This window comes from Lissotriton vulgaris, chromosome 6 (assembly GCF_964263255.1).
Source record: "Lissotriton vulgaris chromosome 6, aLisVul1.2, whole genome shotgun sequence".
NCBI lineage: Eukaryota > Metazoa > Chordata > Amphibia > Caudata > Salamandridae > Lissotriton > Lissotriton vulgaris.
This window is the reverse complement of record NC_141694.1, coordinates 396,137,520-396,154,607: the sequence shown is the minus strand read 5'-3', so window position 1 is coordinate 396,154,607 and position 17,088 is coordinate 396,137,520. Positions and strand designations below refer to the sequence as shown.

Genomic DNA, 17,088 nt, shown 5'->3' with positions numbered 1-17,088 from the left:
GTGGGTCCCGCCTGTCCACACTTTCCCTTCCTCCGCCAGCACACGTCGCCTTCGGAGCAGACGCTACTGCCTTCTTCTTACAATACTCCCATACTCTACCTGCACGGCGCCCATTATGGTTACAACCTCTTCTGTCCACTAGATGCCACACGGTCCACTTAAAATTTTGACCCTTAATGTCTGAGGTCTGAATAACCCCATCAAATGTCGGGCTATCCTTAACTATCTAGAACACTCAATAGCCGATATCTGCCTTCTACAAGAGACCCACTTATTACACAAAGACCAACACATGCTGAAATCCCGACCCTTCCCCACACAACTGTTCTCCTCCCACTCCACTAAGTCTGCAGGGGTAGCAATACTGGTTTCCTGCTCCTTCCAGGGCAAGGTACTGCAGAAAGAGGCCGAGATCAAGGGTCGCCTACTCACGTACCAATTCCTAGTGGCTGGGGTATCCCTCATAATTGGCTCGGTATACGCTCCCAATGAAGGTAAGCACAAATTCCTACACAGTACACTCACTGAAGCCACAGCCAACTCCGAGAGGCGCCAGCTACTGTGGGAGTCCTGAATCTTGTCTTTAACAACCTCACCGACTGCTCCTGCCAGCGCACTAGTCAAGTAGGGACCTTCTCAGAGTCAGGTTTGGTACGCATCTGAGACCTAGGTCTTGTTGACTTATGGCGACATTTCAAACCGCATGGCCGGACCTTCACCTACTATTCGGTAGCCCATAAGACCTACACCAGGCTAGATTACATTTTGTGCTCCACCCCACTGCTGGCATTAGCCACTGACGCTGATGTTCTCATTGCGTCTCTATCCGACCACTCCCTAGTCATGGCCTCTTTCCTACTCCCGCAAACGGGGAACATTGTTTACAACGCGGTTTTCACACCGCAGTGCCTTTACCCCGCAGCTATTAGAACGCAAGTCGTTACTACGACTTGCGCTGGATGGTGCTGTGGGATAAGGAATCTTGCAATTTTATATTCCAACACCTTCCCTACTGTTACGGGGACTGGTGTTGGAATATAAAATTATAAGATTCCTAAATCCATGCCCTCCAACGCAAGTCGTTGTAACGACTTGCGTTGTAAAACTTGCGTTGTTACAACATGCGTTGTAACAACGTACATCCCCGCAAACACAGGTACCACAACGACACTGGCGACTCCACAACTCGCTTTTGCACCAGTCCTTCATCACTGACCAAATCAAAACTATTATCTCAAATTATTTAACCCTCAATGCTAACGCCGACACCTCACTGGCGACAGAGTGGACTGGCCTCAGGGCTGTCTTACGGGAAGAATTATTAGCCATTTCCTCTGCCATTAATAAAGAACAAGGCCAGAAACAGGATGAGCTCACACAGCGAGTTACGGAGCTGGAACAAATGCACCAGCTCACTGGTGCTGCCAGAGCCTGGCGTGAACTTTGCACAGAGCGGAAGCAACTCGCAGCACTGGACCAGGACAAAGCTGAATACGCAGCCCTTTGCCAACGACTTGCCTACTACACAGGGGGTGACAGGTGTGGCCGTCTCTTAGCCCATAAGCTATGGGAAGTGAGACAATGGCAAGGGGTGCAGGCCATCAGACCATATGGGGGCAATCTCACCTCTGACGATGTAGCCATAGCAGAAACCTTCTGGGATTTCTACGCCAAGCTGTATTCAGGTGACCTTCTTGACACGCAACATAGCCTCGATTACCTAGAAGCCACGCAGCTTCCATCTTTGAACTCTGCCCAGGCTGCCCTCCTGAACAGGGCTATTGGGCTGGAGGAGGTCATCGCGGCTATCTCACGCCCCGGCTAGGGAAGTCACCTGGCCCAGATAGCTACTCCATAGCCTTCAATAAAACCTTTTGCAATCAAGTGGCCCCCATGCTACATGACCTCTTTAACACATTTGCCCAACCCAGAGTGATCCCGGAGGAAATGTTGGAGGCTTTGATTATAGTTATCAAAAAGCCTGGGAAAGACACCACAAGCTGCAGTGCGTATAGGCCGATCTCCCTTTTAAACATCGACATTAAGCTTTATAAGAGTATTCTTGCGACTAGATTAACTCCTTATATGCTCCAACTGGTGGAGCTGGATCCGGTGGGCTTTGTCTCTCAGCGTCAAACAAGCGACAGCACGAAGAGAGTTCTCCACCTCATAGAAACAGTGTCTCATATACAGGGAGAATGTATGTTGTTGGATATTGATGCTGAGAAAGCCTTAAACAGGGTTCACTGGCCCTACTTAGAACAAGTCCTCCAATGGTTTGGCTTTGGGGACACCCTGAGCACCCGAATTCTCAATTGTTATCGCTGGCCTCAGGCCACGCTGCGGGTTAATGGCCAGACGTCCTCCCTTTTCCCCATAGGTAGGGGCACTCGGCAGGGGTGCCCACTCTCCCCCATTCTCTTCGCGCTCTATATAGAGCCACTTGCGCGGAGAGTTAGACACCACCCCCTCATCACAGGGATCAAAGTCGGGGGGGACGTACACAAGATCAGCCTCTACACGGATGATATCTTGCTTTCCATCACTGACTCCGCCCAGACTAAGCAGGCTCTCTTCCTGGAGCTGCATAACTTCGCGCAAGCCTCAAGGTTCAAGATCAATACAGACAAATCGACTGCTCTTAATGTCTCACTATCTGCACCTACGCTAACCCACTTACAAGAAGAGCACCCTGTCCAGTGATCCACCACCACGGTTCCTTACTTATGAGTACAACTGGGCCCCACCATTCCAGCCACAAGCCCAGCTAACTATGTAAAAAAAAAAATTGTAAATTGATACTTGTATAGCGCACTACTCACCCGCAAGAGTCTCAAGGCGCTTGTACGAATACCGCTGTGGAACCAATCCTGGCTTTCCCTGTGAGGCATCCACTCCAGGGCACCCCCAAGGTGGAGGCCAGGCATCCTTAGCATTGTGGGGGCCGTTGTGGAGATTAAGCAAGCTATTGCCCAGAGTTGCAGAGTGGGACTCCATGATTGGAATAGGCACCAAGACGAGAACGATCAGGTCCGTGGAATTTTTGAGCCCAAGACCCGCCGAGGCGGGGAATTAAACCCTGGTCCCGGGCTATACCTCTGCATCAGGGTCTGCCGCTCTAATCATTGAGCCACACTTCTCCACCGGCTCTGCACTCAAATACGCAGGGAACTAGGTAGATGGAAACATTACTCCTTTTCGTGGTTGGGCAGAATAGCAGCCGTCAAAATGAACATTCTGCCCCAGATCCTCTACCTTTTCCAGACACTTCCTTTGCGCCCGCCCGCCGGCTGGATTCAGCAGACCCAGTCAGAGCTGTCGCATTTCATCTGGCATGGCGGCAAGCCACGGTTCAAGCGGGCAGTTGCAGTCCTCCCCGCGGAGCAGGGAGGGGTTGGCAGACCAGATTTGCAGCTCTACTGTTAGGCGGTGCAGCTTCGCTACTCGGTAGAATGGCATCGCCTGGAATCCAAAGAACACTGGCTGTTCCTGGACCAGGGGGTTGCGGGCATGCCCTTACAGGGTATCCCCTTCCTTCAGAAGAAGCACAGACCACCCAACCTCTACACATCTCACATCACGAGCACAATACTGGAGGCCTGGGACCGCACTGCTACCACACACGAGCTGATAACATTTCCCTCCCCTATGACCTCATTGTTTGATAACCGTGACTTTACTCCAGGACTGGATCCTAAAGCCTTTACAAGCTGGCGCCCCTCCCCTTGCTGGTCCCTGGGACATCTATTTGCCCTGGAGGGCATCATCCTGTTCCCACAACTTAGAGCAGAGTATGGCATCCCTGAGACAGACAGAATGTATTATCTACAACTGGGCACTTCGACCACAAGTTAAACCCGGAGCTCAGCGCCTCTTAACCCCTTATGAGAAGTGGCTGATTACCCGATCCTCAGATAAAAAATTCATTTCTGATCTGTATAAACACCTTATTGCAGTTTCCACCCATACATATAATGCAGGGAAGGCACAATGGGAGCAGGAGCTAGGTAGGACTCTCTCTCATAAAGAATGGAGCGGCATATACTACAGGGCCCGACATTCAACATACCACACAGGACTCACCGAGACAATTACCAAAATTGCCACCTATTGGTCCTACACACCAGAGCGCCTTCACCGCTTTGACCCATGCATTAGCGACCGGTGCTGGAGGGAGTGTGGGGAATTGGGCACTTTGGAGCACCTGTTATGAAGCTGTGATCGCACCCAACCATACTGGGCTGCCATTCTCGATGACATAGACTCTCATCTTGTACACACAACTCCCACGTTTTTGAGCTCACATTCTCCGAGAGCTACCTAACCCACTGACATGCCTGTTAAAATCCAGGAGAGGCAGTCTCATCAACATCGCCCTAGGGGCAGCCACTCGGAACATACTTGCCCACTGGCGCTCCCCTCAAGCTCCCCCACACTCAGGCTGGATACAGAAGCTTTGGATGGTGCTGGGCATGGAGAAATTATCCCTCACACTAGCGAGCAGGGGGACGAATTTCCAGATCTATGGTGCCCCTTCTTGACTCTGCTCACCACGGAGTTCAGGGAATTGACATGCCCCCAATATCTAAGGCTCCTTCGACTGGCGGATACACAGATCCCTGAAAAGCACGCCCCCAGACGGCCACAGTGATATGCACAAGGCTGGCATAATCCTTTTTCTTTTATTTCCTATTTTTATGGTTTGTGGACAGGGGGGTATTTTGTTATTAGATTCTCTTCCCTTTTTCAGAGGTTTCCTCCTGTAGACCCGCTCCCAGCATTTACTCATTAATGCTTCCATCGCTGACTAATAATGTATGTATCGCACTGTCTTAAGGAGCAGGAGGTCCTATTCTTCTTTCTATGTTTGAAAATCAATAAAAGATTTAAACCATAAAAGAAACGTACATCCACAGGTCTGTAGTTCCAGATAGTGTTGCATGTGCAGTCAGTAAGAATGTAGGGCCTGGTGGTACAAATCGAAATTCCAGCAGGGCAATCCTTCTTATTCTCTTAGTTTTAAGTAGCAGTTCTGAGAGGCTCTGCACCTCTTAAATATGTATTTAATGTTCTCTGCGGCCAAGCAGGAGAGCACTGCTGTCAAATGAGGTGCAAGTCAATGCCCCAGAGCACGATCACTTCATCCAAAGTGTGGCATAATCTTCTCCCAGAAAGCACTTTTCCTCTCAAATTTAACATGGCTGAAATCTCAGCAGAACACGAAGAGCTGACTAAACCAACTCTCAGTATTGCTAATTCCCATAGCTCTCCACACCCTCCCATCTGCAGATTCCTTCCTTACACCTCCCATCTGTCGGGATCAGAGGGGATGGGGGTAGGCAGACCTGGCATTCCCTGCCTGTCCCGTTCCACCTTGGAAGCCCCATGCTTTATGACCCTCCCCCTGCTCTGGCATACTTATGTGGTAGAGCTCTCTCCAACCGATAGCCTCTACCCTGGCAAGCCACTGATCATTTCATCAAAGTGGCCTGGCTATTCCTGTTACTCTGATCAATCAAGACTGCAGTAAGGCTCAATTTTGGCTTGCAGACAAGAAAGTTGTATTACATTGTCTGTACAATTTAGGATACATTCAACAATAGCATATAGTTGGATTAATCAATACCATTCTCCTTAGTCTTTGAATGATATTCATACAATTCCTAGCAATATTTATCTCTTCATAAACTATTGAAATGTTATCCTATGGGGCTAGGCATCTACAATGGGGAAACTGAAATGTGCAATTTCTCCATCACCAGGGCACATAAAATAGATTTTATGGGGACCCTGCTTTTAGTTGCATGATCTCTTTTTTAAGTACCCCCACCACCAAAGTAGAGTTTGCAGTTAATTCACTTTTAAAAGGAGTACTGCAATGCAGGGCTGCTTTTCAAATATCCTCAGACGCTCAGCAGTGCACATATGCAAGTGCAAAACGGGCAGCTGGTCTCTAAACTGTCCTGCCCCATTATACACTATGGACTTATACGTAGTTTTAATCCCCTGCCCTGTTATCTACTAGGGACTTATAGGATAGATCATGCAAATTATAAGTGTACCCTACTACATGTGTGTGTTTTTACTGTGTTTTTTACATAGCACTGGCCCTGGGCCTGGCTCATTCAATCCTCCAGAGTTAGACCCTAGCATACCACTCCATGCAATGAGCTGCTGCGTAGAATGGTTTCAATTGTCATTTGATGACAAGATTGTTCAGAATTTTTCAGGACTTGTGAGTCACCCTGGGATTATACCCTGGGACAAGTTTTGGCTCTCTGACATACAAAATTCAGACTCAGGAATCTTTTGTCAGCAAGTCCTGAAAAATTATGAACAATCTTTTCATTAATGTAATTTGGAAGCATTCTGTACGCAGCTGATTGCTTGGACTGGCATGCTTAGGTCTAAGTCTGGAGGATTTACTGGGCAAAGTTATCTATAAGGGAATTGACACACTACCAATGACACAAATACTAGCACAGTGCCTTAAAACGAAGGATCTTGAATTGAATCCTGAAGAAATCCATGAGGATTAAAAGCACTGGCAACTGTTTCTAAGGAGAATAATGAAAGAAGCTATGAGTTCCAGGTCTCTTGGCATTGTGTATGTAGAGTATGATTCACCTGCCCTCACAGGACTTGTTGTCACTTTTGTTCCCCAAATTGATGGCTCTGCAGGTGAACTGAATGTTGGGGTCCCACTTGTTGCTCATAAATACGGCTCCAGTTACACTAAGGGTTAGCCTTGGTCCACAGGTTGGTACTTGTACGGACATCCTATTTCCCTGGGCCGAGGGTTTGGTGAGCTCCTCTGCTTCTTCTATGGGGGATTACAGTACCCCAAATCTGGTATTGCAGAGGTAACCACACACATTCTGGCGTATGGTGAGGGCGGTGCTGAAGTCTCAACAGTTAATCTATCAATCAATCAATCAGGGCTTTGTAGAGTGCACCACTCACCTGTGAGGGTGTCAAGGCGCTAGGGGGTTGTTAGTGCAGTGTCTGACTTCGCCCAAATTGAAGGAGGAGTTCATCCCAGTTCCTGGCTGCGAGGTAGGAGAAGGATCTTCCACCTGCTCTGGTCCTGTGGAAACTAGGGACCGTGGCTAGGGTGGGGTCAGCTGAGCATAAGTTTCTCTCTGGGGACATGGATGGAGATTCGGTCATTGAGGTATTGAGGTCCAGTGTTGTGGATGACTTGGTAGGCATGTGTGAGCAGCTAGGTTATTCTTCTTTCAACAGGTAGCCACTGGAGGTCATGGCGTTGTTGGCTGATGTGATCATGTTGTGGAATGTTGATGATGAGCCTAGCTTTGGTGTTATGGATGGTCTGAAGTTTGCGTAGGAGTTTCTTGTTGATTCCAGCATAGAGAGTGTTGCCGTAGTCCAGTCTGCTGCACAGGTGACAGTTTTTCTGGAATCGGGGGGGTCAACTTGAATGTCTTGCGAAGTATGCAGAGGGTTTTGAAGCATGCTGAGGATATGGCATTGATCTGGTGATACATGGTGAGTGAAGAGTTGAGAATGAGGCCGATGTTGCATGCGTGGTCCGTTGGGGTGGCTGGGTTTCCGAGGACAGGGGGCCAACAGTGGGCTGTGCTGTAGGGTCATTCATTGCTCTTTCTTCGAACAGAGTCCAGAGGTGAAGTGTTCCATCCCTCCTCTCCCTCTTATGTCCTTTGTGTTAGTTACTATGTATGTTTTGGTATGCTCAATCATTTTAGGGTCAAATGTTCCCTGCTTAGGCCATGGGTACATGTGTGCTTTGGTTTTCAAGTGTCACTCTTGTCAATGTTTACTAAATTTTGCCTTTTTATTGGGGAGGACTCCCAGCATGTGTTCCAGAGGAGTACACACTTTGGTGGGTTGAGGGGCCATGAGAAGGGTGTGGGCTTGATCCTGGTTAGTGACAGTGTGGGCTTTCTGTGGTACCCTAATGGTCTGAATAGGCAGGGCTTGTAGTGGGCAGGTCTGGTGGGGTGTCTAGTGGGGAGCTAGCGGCTGAAACTTGTGCGGTAAAAAACAATTCACTTTTCAACTTGAGTCAATACAATGGCATTCAAAAATGACTTTTTACATGCATACAATCATAAAAATGTCAAGACAGTAAAAAAGTTGCTTTACTTTATGTTAATAAGAACAGTGAGCAGAGGCTGGTGTCAGGACAAAAAGGCAAGGGATATAATGGAAAAAGGTGTGCTCGAGAACGTAGAGTGTGCATTTCAGCTGGAAACATGAAGCAACCCCAGAGAAAACATGTGCACATGTGATGAAAGTTAAATTAGGGACATAAGGTCAATGTGCACACAAGAGCAGGGAGTATGCATATGCCCAGAATTCACATGTGAAGCAGCCCCAAAGACTAACACACACTCAAGAATATGCACTTTTTGAGCGCGGCCTGCCCCTGTCCAAAGGCCACCCTACTTAGGAAACCAATCAAATTATGAACAAATAGTCAATACACAAAGAACAAACAAAGAATTTGCATAAAAGGTACCCCCAAAAACCAATGCACACACAAGAAAATGCGTGTTTTGAGAGTGGGGTGCACAGTGTAACAGTTTATAGTGTTTGTTATGTGAGCTGGTGTGCGCACTTTTAGAGTGCATGTGAGGGCTTGGAGAGCAGCTGGTGCATAATAAATTATATACAAAGGTCGGGATGTGCAAGTCGGCCACGCGCGTGGCAATGTAAGTAGCTGATTAAGACAACAAAGTAAGACACAACAGTAATGCGATCCTGCTAAACAGACTCTTCTTGACCACAGACAATGATGATACAGCTAATGAAAAAGTGCTTCAGAAGCAGAGGCTTCTCTCACACCAACTACAATGCAGCAAACAATATCAATGCTTTCCTGCAACACAGACTTCCCTCATTCAGACAACCTTCATACCTCATTCATACAGCGTCTATTTTCATAATTACCTCAACTCGAATGCACAATGTTTGTACAGCTCCACCTGGGCTCTTCTAGAGTTAGGCCTAGTCTCCTAGGTACACTGTTCCTGGTCTAGATTGAAACTGGCTTACTCAGGTTTTTATTCTTCTCTCAACACTCCTTTCAGATACAGGGATGCTTAAGAAACCCTCCTGCACCTAGTTCAAGGTTAACAAAAAAATATGAGGTTGAGGCTCACATATCTCCAGGCGACTCTGATCAGGAGTGCTAGGTAAAACAGTTTTTACGCTTAGACTACCTCCAGCCCATTCTGATCAGGAGTGCTGGGTGACTAATTCACAATAAATTATATATATAGATATATATATGTATATATATGTGTGTGTATATATCTCCAGGCCACTTTTAACTGTGAGTGCTGGATCAATCTATTTCTATGCTTACCGCTTCTGTTTGTCACTCTATGCTGTTCGTATTGTTTCAAAAGAAAAGCTAATTGCTGTGTCTTACCCTTTCCAATGGCTGCCAGTGTATGATCCAGCTCGCCACATGTCAGCAGGCTTGCAGTAGAGAGAGGTGCCTGCCGCACCTTTTTCTTCCAAATTGAGAGCAGAGTAAGCTCGGGCGGCTGGATCCTCCTGTCCCCAGGCTGCAGTCTGGGTATCTGCTTCGCCAAATATTGAATCAGGCTCCGATTATCAAAAAGTAGAACATAAAGGCTTGGCAATTAGGAACAGTTTATGTTTAATTAAACAATCAAGGCCAGAAATAGCAGCCACATCTTTTACAGTTCAATTCTGGAATTAAATTTGCATTAGGTACATTGCATGCTTTATACTATACAATGGGTGCAATAAAATGAAGCTAGTCCCCCTTTGGGTAGGAAATACTGGTACGGTGTTTTCAGATGCTTGATCCCACTGTGATAGAAGGGCAGGACCGTACTGGCCCCGGGAGACTGGAAGAGTGGGGGCTGATTTTGTTATGGTGACAGGATTTGCAAGAGTGCAGCATTATCGGCCCTAATTAACAAACGCAGAAGTGCTTCACACACTTGCCCCCGTGGGGGCTGGTATGACACAATTGCCAGCCAGGGCTATTTTGGGTTACCAGTGTGGCCCATAAATACCAACTGTAAGTCACATTCTGAGGTGGTCAAGGTGGCTGGGTGTGTCATAAGTTACCTAGGGTGATGCTTACAACTAGGCATGTTTGGGTTTTACCCAATGAATGCAACTGATCGGCTGCTCTGGCATCATGTCCTTGGACTGAATGGAGGTCCTCAGATGTGCATTTATTTGTGTGTATGAGTGTGTGCATCTGACTCTTTTCTTTAAGTATAGCATCCTGGGCCAATGTAATTTACCTGCAATTGTCCAGGTGTGTTTGAGACTTGTTCAGTATCTGGTGACTCCATCAAGGGAAGCACGAGGGGCGAACAGACGGCAGCTGTGCTATGTTGATCTCGATAAAGGGTCACTCTGAAACCATAACCAGTGTTTTATGATGAATTTGGATAGCGCAGGCAACCGTTGTTCTGTAGTGGGCCGCACTCCTAAGAGCCTACTTAGCAATTTACCTATTTGGAGAAGTTTCATAAAATGTTATTTATAGGTTTTAATGTTGATGGAAGCAATTATCTACAGCCTGCATTGCAAGCGTCTTACATTACAGTGGCATTGTAAATTGGATACATTTTAAGCTTGCATTGTAGGCTCTGTGATTGGTATCAAAGTATTCGATATAAAAATGTGAACAACTGAGTGACAGTTACTTCATTCAGTAATATCAAGCAAAGAAGACTATCGAGACAGGGCTGATTATTTTGCCTTACTGTAAACATCTGAATCAAATTGGAAGAAAGTAATTTTATTATCCTAACAGGTTGTTTTCTCTTTATTTTAGCGGGTCATTGCGGCTCTCCTGATCCGATCGTCAATGGCCATATCAGTGGCGATGGCTTCAGTTATCGAGATACTGTGGTCTATCAGTGTAACCCTGGTTTTCGTCTTGTTGGTACATCTGTTCGAATATGTCTACAGGATCACAAGTGGTCTGGAAGAACTCCAGTTTGCGTCCGTGAGTATGGCATTTATTCCTCCAACATGCCCCCATACATGCTAGATTCAGGAGTTTATCTGTAGACTTCTGCCTTAGCAGAATACGACAAAGAACACAGACGTGGTAGATTTCTGTAGACAACGGCCTAGATTGTGTCAGCTAAAGATTGATGCAGTCCCCTAATTTTTAATTCAGAACTATACACAGCTCAGAGGAAATTCGCTGTTGATATGTCAATAGGCCAGTCATGTGCAGCCAAGCTGGCGATGCAGTAAAACTATACAGCTCTATGTCTGAGACCTTCATTCTCTGAAAGGAATGACAAGAAATGGCATCTGTCATGCTTAATGAGGGTTGTAAGCAGGAGTTAACCGTCTGGAATATGCATACGCTGCAAAGGACAGCATGAAAAACACGGGTATCCCCTGCTCTCGACAAATTCATGGGGGCTCAGAATTCTTTTGAGCATAGAAGCCTTTGATCTGCCACCCTGTGCTTGGCGAGGCCAATGGTTACAGCTCTGTAGTGCCTTTCAGCAATTCTTCTTTTCAATGCGAATTTCAAAGGAAAGCATGTTTACAATATGCATTTGTGAAGCTGGAAAGCATTCTTTGTTTATCTAGCCTTGGCATACCGGTGCTCACGGGCAGCTCTCCTTTCAAGAACATCCGAGGATGTTGACATTGACAGTTGTTGTGCAGAATAATGAGCCTCTCAAGCTCACAAATTCCAAATAACGATCCATTAAACTTCACAGGGATGGTCGTTACAGGTGACAAATGGGATCAGAATAGTTTAACATTTGCATCTTTCATTAAATATGTAACTTAATTGTCAAAAGAGCTGACTGCTAATTATGGTTTGTTCCTGCATAACAGATGTTGCGTCGCTACACCTATAACGAACTTAGGCAGTAGTTAGTGATGAGATTGTGCCTCCTATCCTTTAAATACCTTTCAATGAGATTTTTTTTAAATCATGTCTCTAGTCTTTTACAAGATGTGTGCACTCTTGATATATATAAATCGAGAACAAATTCACAGGGACTTATCGTAACGCCTTTTCAAATGCACGTTTGATGTAACCTCTCTGTGAAATAGAAGGGTCTAATTTACAAAAGAATTTCAGCCGCTCATAAACCAGACTTCTTTAAAAAATGGTGTAAAACTAGACAGAGAACTCAATCTTTTCTGACGAAGACAGAGGTTGCCTAGTTTTGTATTCTAATATTGGAGTCTCTATATTTGAGGGAATTAATTGTTTGCCTTAGAGTATAATCATCTAGGGCCCCATGGGTCATATTTATGACTTTGTGGCACAGCGCAGCAAGTCACCTTGCTGCACTGCGTCAACGGGGAAAAGGCGGGAATGTGCCATATTTATCCTAATATGGCACATCCCTGCACAAAAACAATCCTGATAGGCATATTCCTCCATCTATGTGTGCTATAGAATGCAGCACAAGTAAAAAGAGGAAGCATCCAGGAGAAATAAAGATATTTCTCCTCGTTATGCCTTTCCTAAGAAGGTGTATCATTTTGCCACATTACCAGGTCTACCAGTTCTGGTAAATCTGGGAATGCGACCCATGAAACGCCTTCACAGACAAAAATTCTCCAAACTTCTGGATCTCCTCCCAGAAGGTCCTTTTGGGATTCCAAAGTGTCGATATCTCAAATCCAAGGCTCTAGAAGCTCTAAGATGGACCTTGGAATGTTGGGAGTACTTTTCATAGAATGCACCTGACCAGCTCCTTAAAAGTCCACTGGACACACTTCAGATGGGTCTTTCTTGGGGAGATTGTGCAGGTGGCGCTCTATTAATCTGTTGCTTTCAGAGAGTTCCACTCCTCAATCCTTGTGAATCAATGCAAAGTCCTTGAGGCTGTAGTTGCAGATTGTGTAGCAGGTGCAGTCCTTTAGAGGGCAATCCTTTGGGTGCAGATAAGGGTTCCAGCAAGTAGTCCTTCTTTGTCTTATTCTTTCCGGCAGGGATCTGAGTTGCAGGGCAACACTCCTATATTCATACACAGGGTGCCAAGCAGGGGGGCACCTCTGACCAATGGGATGCAGGGTGTCACCCAGATGAATGACCACTTCCTCCAAAGTGTGGAATATTCTTGACCCAAAAAGCACTATTCTTCCAAAATCCAAAATGAGGAAACTCTCTCCATAGATCTGGCTAAGCCAACCTACTGGTGTGGCTACGTTTCCCTAACACCAGCCTTCCAGACCCTTCACTAATCTAATTACTGAGACTCCTGTCTGGCTGGTGGTGCAGGATATGAGGGTGAGTCTGTGCTGCACTAAACTGTCATTCCCTCATTGAAGACCACTTTGGGCATGCCACCACATTCTGTTTTTTGCTCTGCAGCTTACAGTTCTTCTTGATTCTTGGTCAGGCCATTTCACACCTCATTAAGACAGCTTGGCTCACCCTGGCGGAGGCTGACCAATCAGAGCTTGGCTGCTGGAAGGCTGTATTTTGACTTACAGAAAAGAAAGTTCTATAACTTATTTTCTGTGATAGTTATAATTATTCTAACAGTGGAAAGTTTTTGCATTTATTCTGACTATCATTTTGATAGTTTGAAGTATATGTTCTAGATCTTTTCTTTCAATAGTTACAATTTAATGAAGTATTTCCATGTTATCCTATGGAGCCACTGTGAAACAATGAGGAGAAATGAAATTGACAGTTTTTCCTTCACCAGGGTATATAAAACATCTTAGATGTTGTTCCTGCTTATAGTAACAAGGCACCCTACCCCTGGGGCATGTAGGAGAGACCTTAGGTATGACCTATATTTAAAAATGAGGTAGTTTAAGACTTTAGAAGTACCTTGAATTTCAAGGTCGAATTTCCACATAGATTTAGTTTAAAAGCAGCCTGCATGGCAGGGCTAGCTTTTAAAATGACAGCAGGACCACAGTAGTACACACTTAAGTACATTAACTCTACTGGGCCTCTAAACCTACATTCCCTACCATATACTAGGGACCTACAGGTACGTTATCAGTACTAATTGCAATTATACCTAATTACCATATACTTTTAATCAGAGCACAGGCCCTGGGTCTGGTTAGCAGAGCCTAGGGCTTACACCGAGTCAGAAAACCAGCATCTTGTGGTCAAAATGAGGCATAAAGTGGGGTCAGAGGCGCTGCAAACATGTCCTGGTTTCTCACATCACTGTCCAACTACCGCTCCAAATATTTCCAGAGTATTGGAGAAATTATAATGAGTAGTAATATTATCTTTTTTATTCGGTTAATTTAAACTATTGCAATAAGGAAAACAGTTAATCAATTGATCAGAATGGCCGCTCATGATTAAAGACCAAAAATTACAGTTTGGTATTGTTCAAATGTTCAAAATACAACAGTGCTTTGTGTGAAAAAATCATGCGGCTAAGACAGTAAAAGATAGTTTGTCAAAGATAGTTTGTCAAAGGTGAAACCTGCTTTTTACAACAAAGATTGATCAAATTCAGTATAGGCAACAGCTCGATGTGCAAAGTCAGCAACATATAAACTCATTCTAAAAACAACAAGAGCTGAAACAGTTAAAAAAAATTCAGAGATAAAACTTTTTAGCACCGAAAAGTATTGAGATTAAAGAAACGTGACACCATAAGATTCTGTGTAAGCTACAAAAACCAATGTGCAAAGCCAGCAACCTACATAAGTTATTTTAGCATCCTGTAATTTCAATGTTTGACGAAATAAAAAAAATAGTGTTCAGACTCATGGTACAGATGGCAGGGACTGCTATGCAAAACCAAGCAGTTTGAAAAATCCAATTGAGTGTGCAATTTAGCAAATAATTGAAGAGCTCCTTTAAACTGTAGATCATTATCCTTTCCAAGTTATTATAGCTTCTTTCGACCAAATATGAGAGTACATGATTATCTATTGCTCAGTGATCTATGCAGCAAAGAATTGTTTGGGTGTTTAGTTTCTTTTCAACAAAGCATCAGAAATCATACAAGGCAGCAGGCTAACTTAACATCTCCTCCATCAAAGCATGCTTTCACTGCCTGCTTACAAGTTCGTATTCCCTTGGCACTGAAGAGAGGCTTCAGTAGTAGTCTGCGTTTGTGGCTAACTTTTCAACGTATGCACAGCAGATGCCTGGCACAGTTGGCCACGGAAGGTTGCCTGTGGGCACCTTCATGGTGGTAAATTGAGCAGAGAAAGGTGGATGCTAAGTCAGTGCCAAATATATTTTTCTTTAGTTTCTTTGGTGAACCCTTTTACTAGATAATATTGAGGAGTGGCCCTGTGGTAGCTGTGCACAGTGAACCATCTCTGTGCCCTTCCCACCAGACCCAGGTCTCTTGATCTTAAACTAGCTCTTAATACAGGTGCCTCTACCTCCAAGTTGTTGCATCTGCATATGGAATTTCGATCTTATTTGAGCCGATGACATATAGTTTTGTAAGTTAAAAATCATTCTCAGTGCTCTCTTCACGATTCCATTCAGCGTGCTGGTGTCCCTACCCCTCATGTACTCAAACTAGTCATTGATAGTTGGAATGAGCTTTGCCTGTATCACCTGAATCTGTGGAGTGAAACTTGGTCCAACGATTTTGTTCTTGAGATTTTGTACTGCTACTGCCATTGCGATTCCTCTTTTTTTTAATGCCTCTTTGTGAGCCGCAAATGTGCCTTTGCCGTCTATTATGACTACCAGATATTTACATGTGTTGACTGTTTCTAGCTGGCCAAATGCCAGTGGTGTTTTCAAATGAGCTTTCTCTGGTTTAACTGCATGACTTTGGATTTATCTACGTTCATGTTCAACCCATTTTCAATAGAATGACTGGCAAGTAAGTGTTGGAGGCTGACCAGAGTTCAAGGTCATTGGTGTATAATATTTTCAAAAGGGAATGTCCACCCATCATTGGGGCAAGAGAGTTGCACTTCTCCAACTCAGTTGATAGTTCAGACCTAAAGAGATTGAACAAAGCCAGGGATAATACGCAGCCTTGTTTCAACGCCTTTTTGTTGGAATCCCTCTTGACAAATGGTTGCCAACTCCCTGCTTCACTTGGACCAAGTGTCTGTATGTAGAAGAAGCAACTGATTCATAAGACTGGGTAGAATATTTTTTTTTGCCCCACAACTTCTTTCTAAGTACATGGTTGAAAGCTGGGGAGTATCAATGAAGCAGATGTATAATGGCAAGTTAGCCTCTTTTACAGCGTCTAGCACCAGGTAGAGAATTAGTATATTTCCTGTAGTTCCCATGTGTTTGCTGAATACTGTTTGATTGAGGGGAATGTCTGTGTTTTATGAAGCCCAATCTCTTAGTTCTTCTCTTTGTTATTCCCGGATAATACCAGAGTAAAATTTAGCGTCAATATCATTTAATGTGACCAGCCTATAGTTTTTTGTCTCATTCTTATCACCTTTCTTTAGGAAATATTTGACCACTTCCAAGAAGCTGGAATGATTTCATTTTGAAGAATGTGCTCAAAAACTGGTTTCAATGCTTCCGTGCAGCAGTTTGGATCTTGTTTGAAAAAGTTTGGGGGATCTCATTTGGACCTGTCGCACCCTCCTTCCTACCTTTGGCTATCCTGTTTGTGATCTGTTTGGCTGTGCTTGTGACTGTTACCTGAATGTTATTTGGATCATGAGTTTTTTTATCTATCGTGTAGAGGGCTCTCTCCTCTTATTTTGTGCTGCTGGGGATTTCTGTGTTAAATGGTACCAGAGAAAGCTTGACCTGGCCTTTTCTGTCAAGTGGGAACTGACTTTGTGAACTGTGGTATTCTGTAATCTGTTTACCATGCACCAGAATCTTGCACTGATATTACTTTTTATGTTATGGATTAGTTGAGGTTTTTCTCTTTCCATCAATTTTAGCCCCTCATTTGCTGAGGGAGTTTCTCCTAATATTTTGGTGATCTTTTCCCAGCTATGTGTCGCTTCTGGGCCTGCCATTCTATTTTCATCCCAAAGATTTTTCCCTAAAGCAAACAGTTGTTCTGGATTATGGGTTTTCCATTTAATCCTTTTATTGTTTACTTTATGTATGGAGCTAGGATCCTCCGCTCGCCGGTTCAGATTTGTGTCTTGCACACTCATTGGGATTTATTTTGGATGATGCTC

The 17,088-nt window shown here is 44.8% G+C and overlaps 1 protein-coding gene across 1 annotated transcript in view; it reads left to right on the top strand.

Moving 5' to 3' along the window:
- Positions 1–17,088, top strand: part of CSMD1 (CUB and Sushi multiple domains 1) — a 3,932,590-nt gene that overhangs the window by 3,482,535 nt on the left and 432,967 nt on the right. Inside the window, exon 53 of the mRNA XM_086925641.1 lies at positions 10,814–10,987. Within this exon, the coding sequence (XP_086781767.1) occupies positions 10,814–10,987 (174 nt within the window). The remainder of the gene's footprint in view (positions 1–10,813; positions 10,988–17,088) is intronic.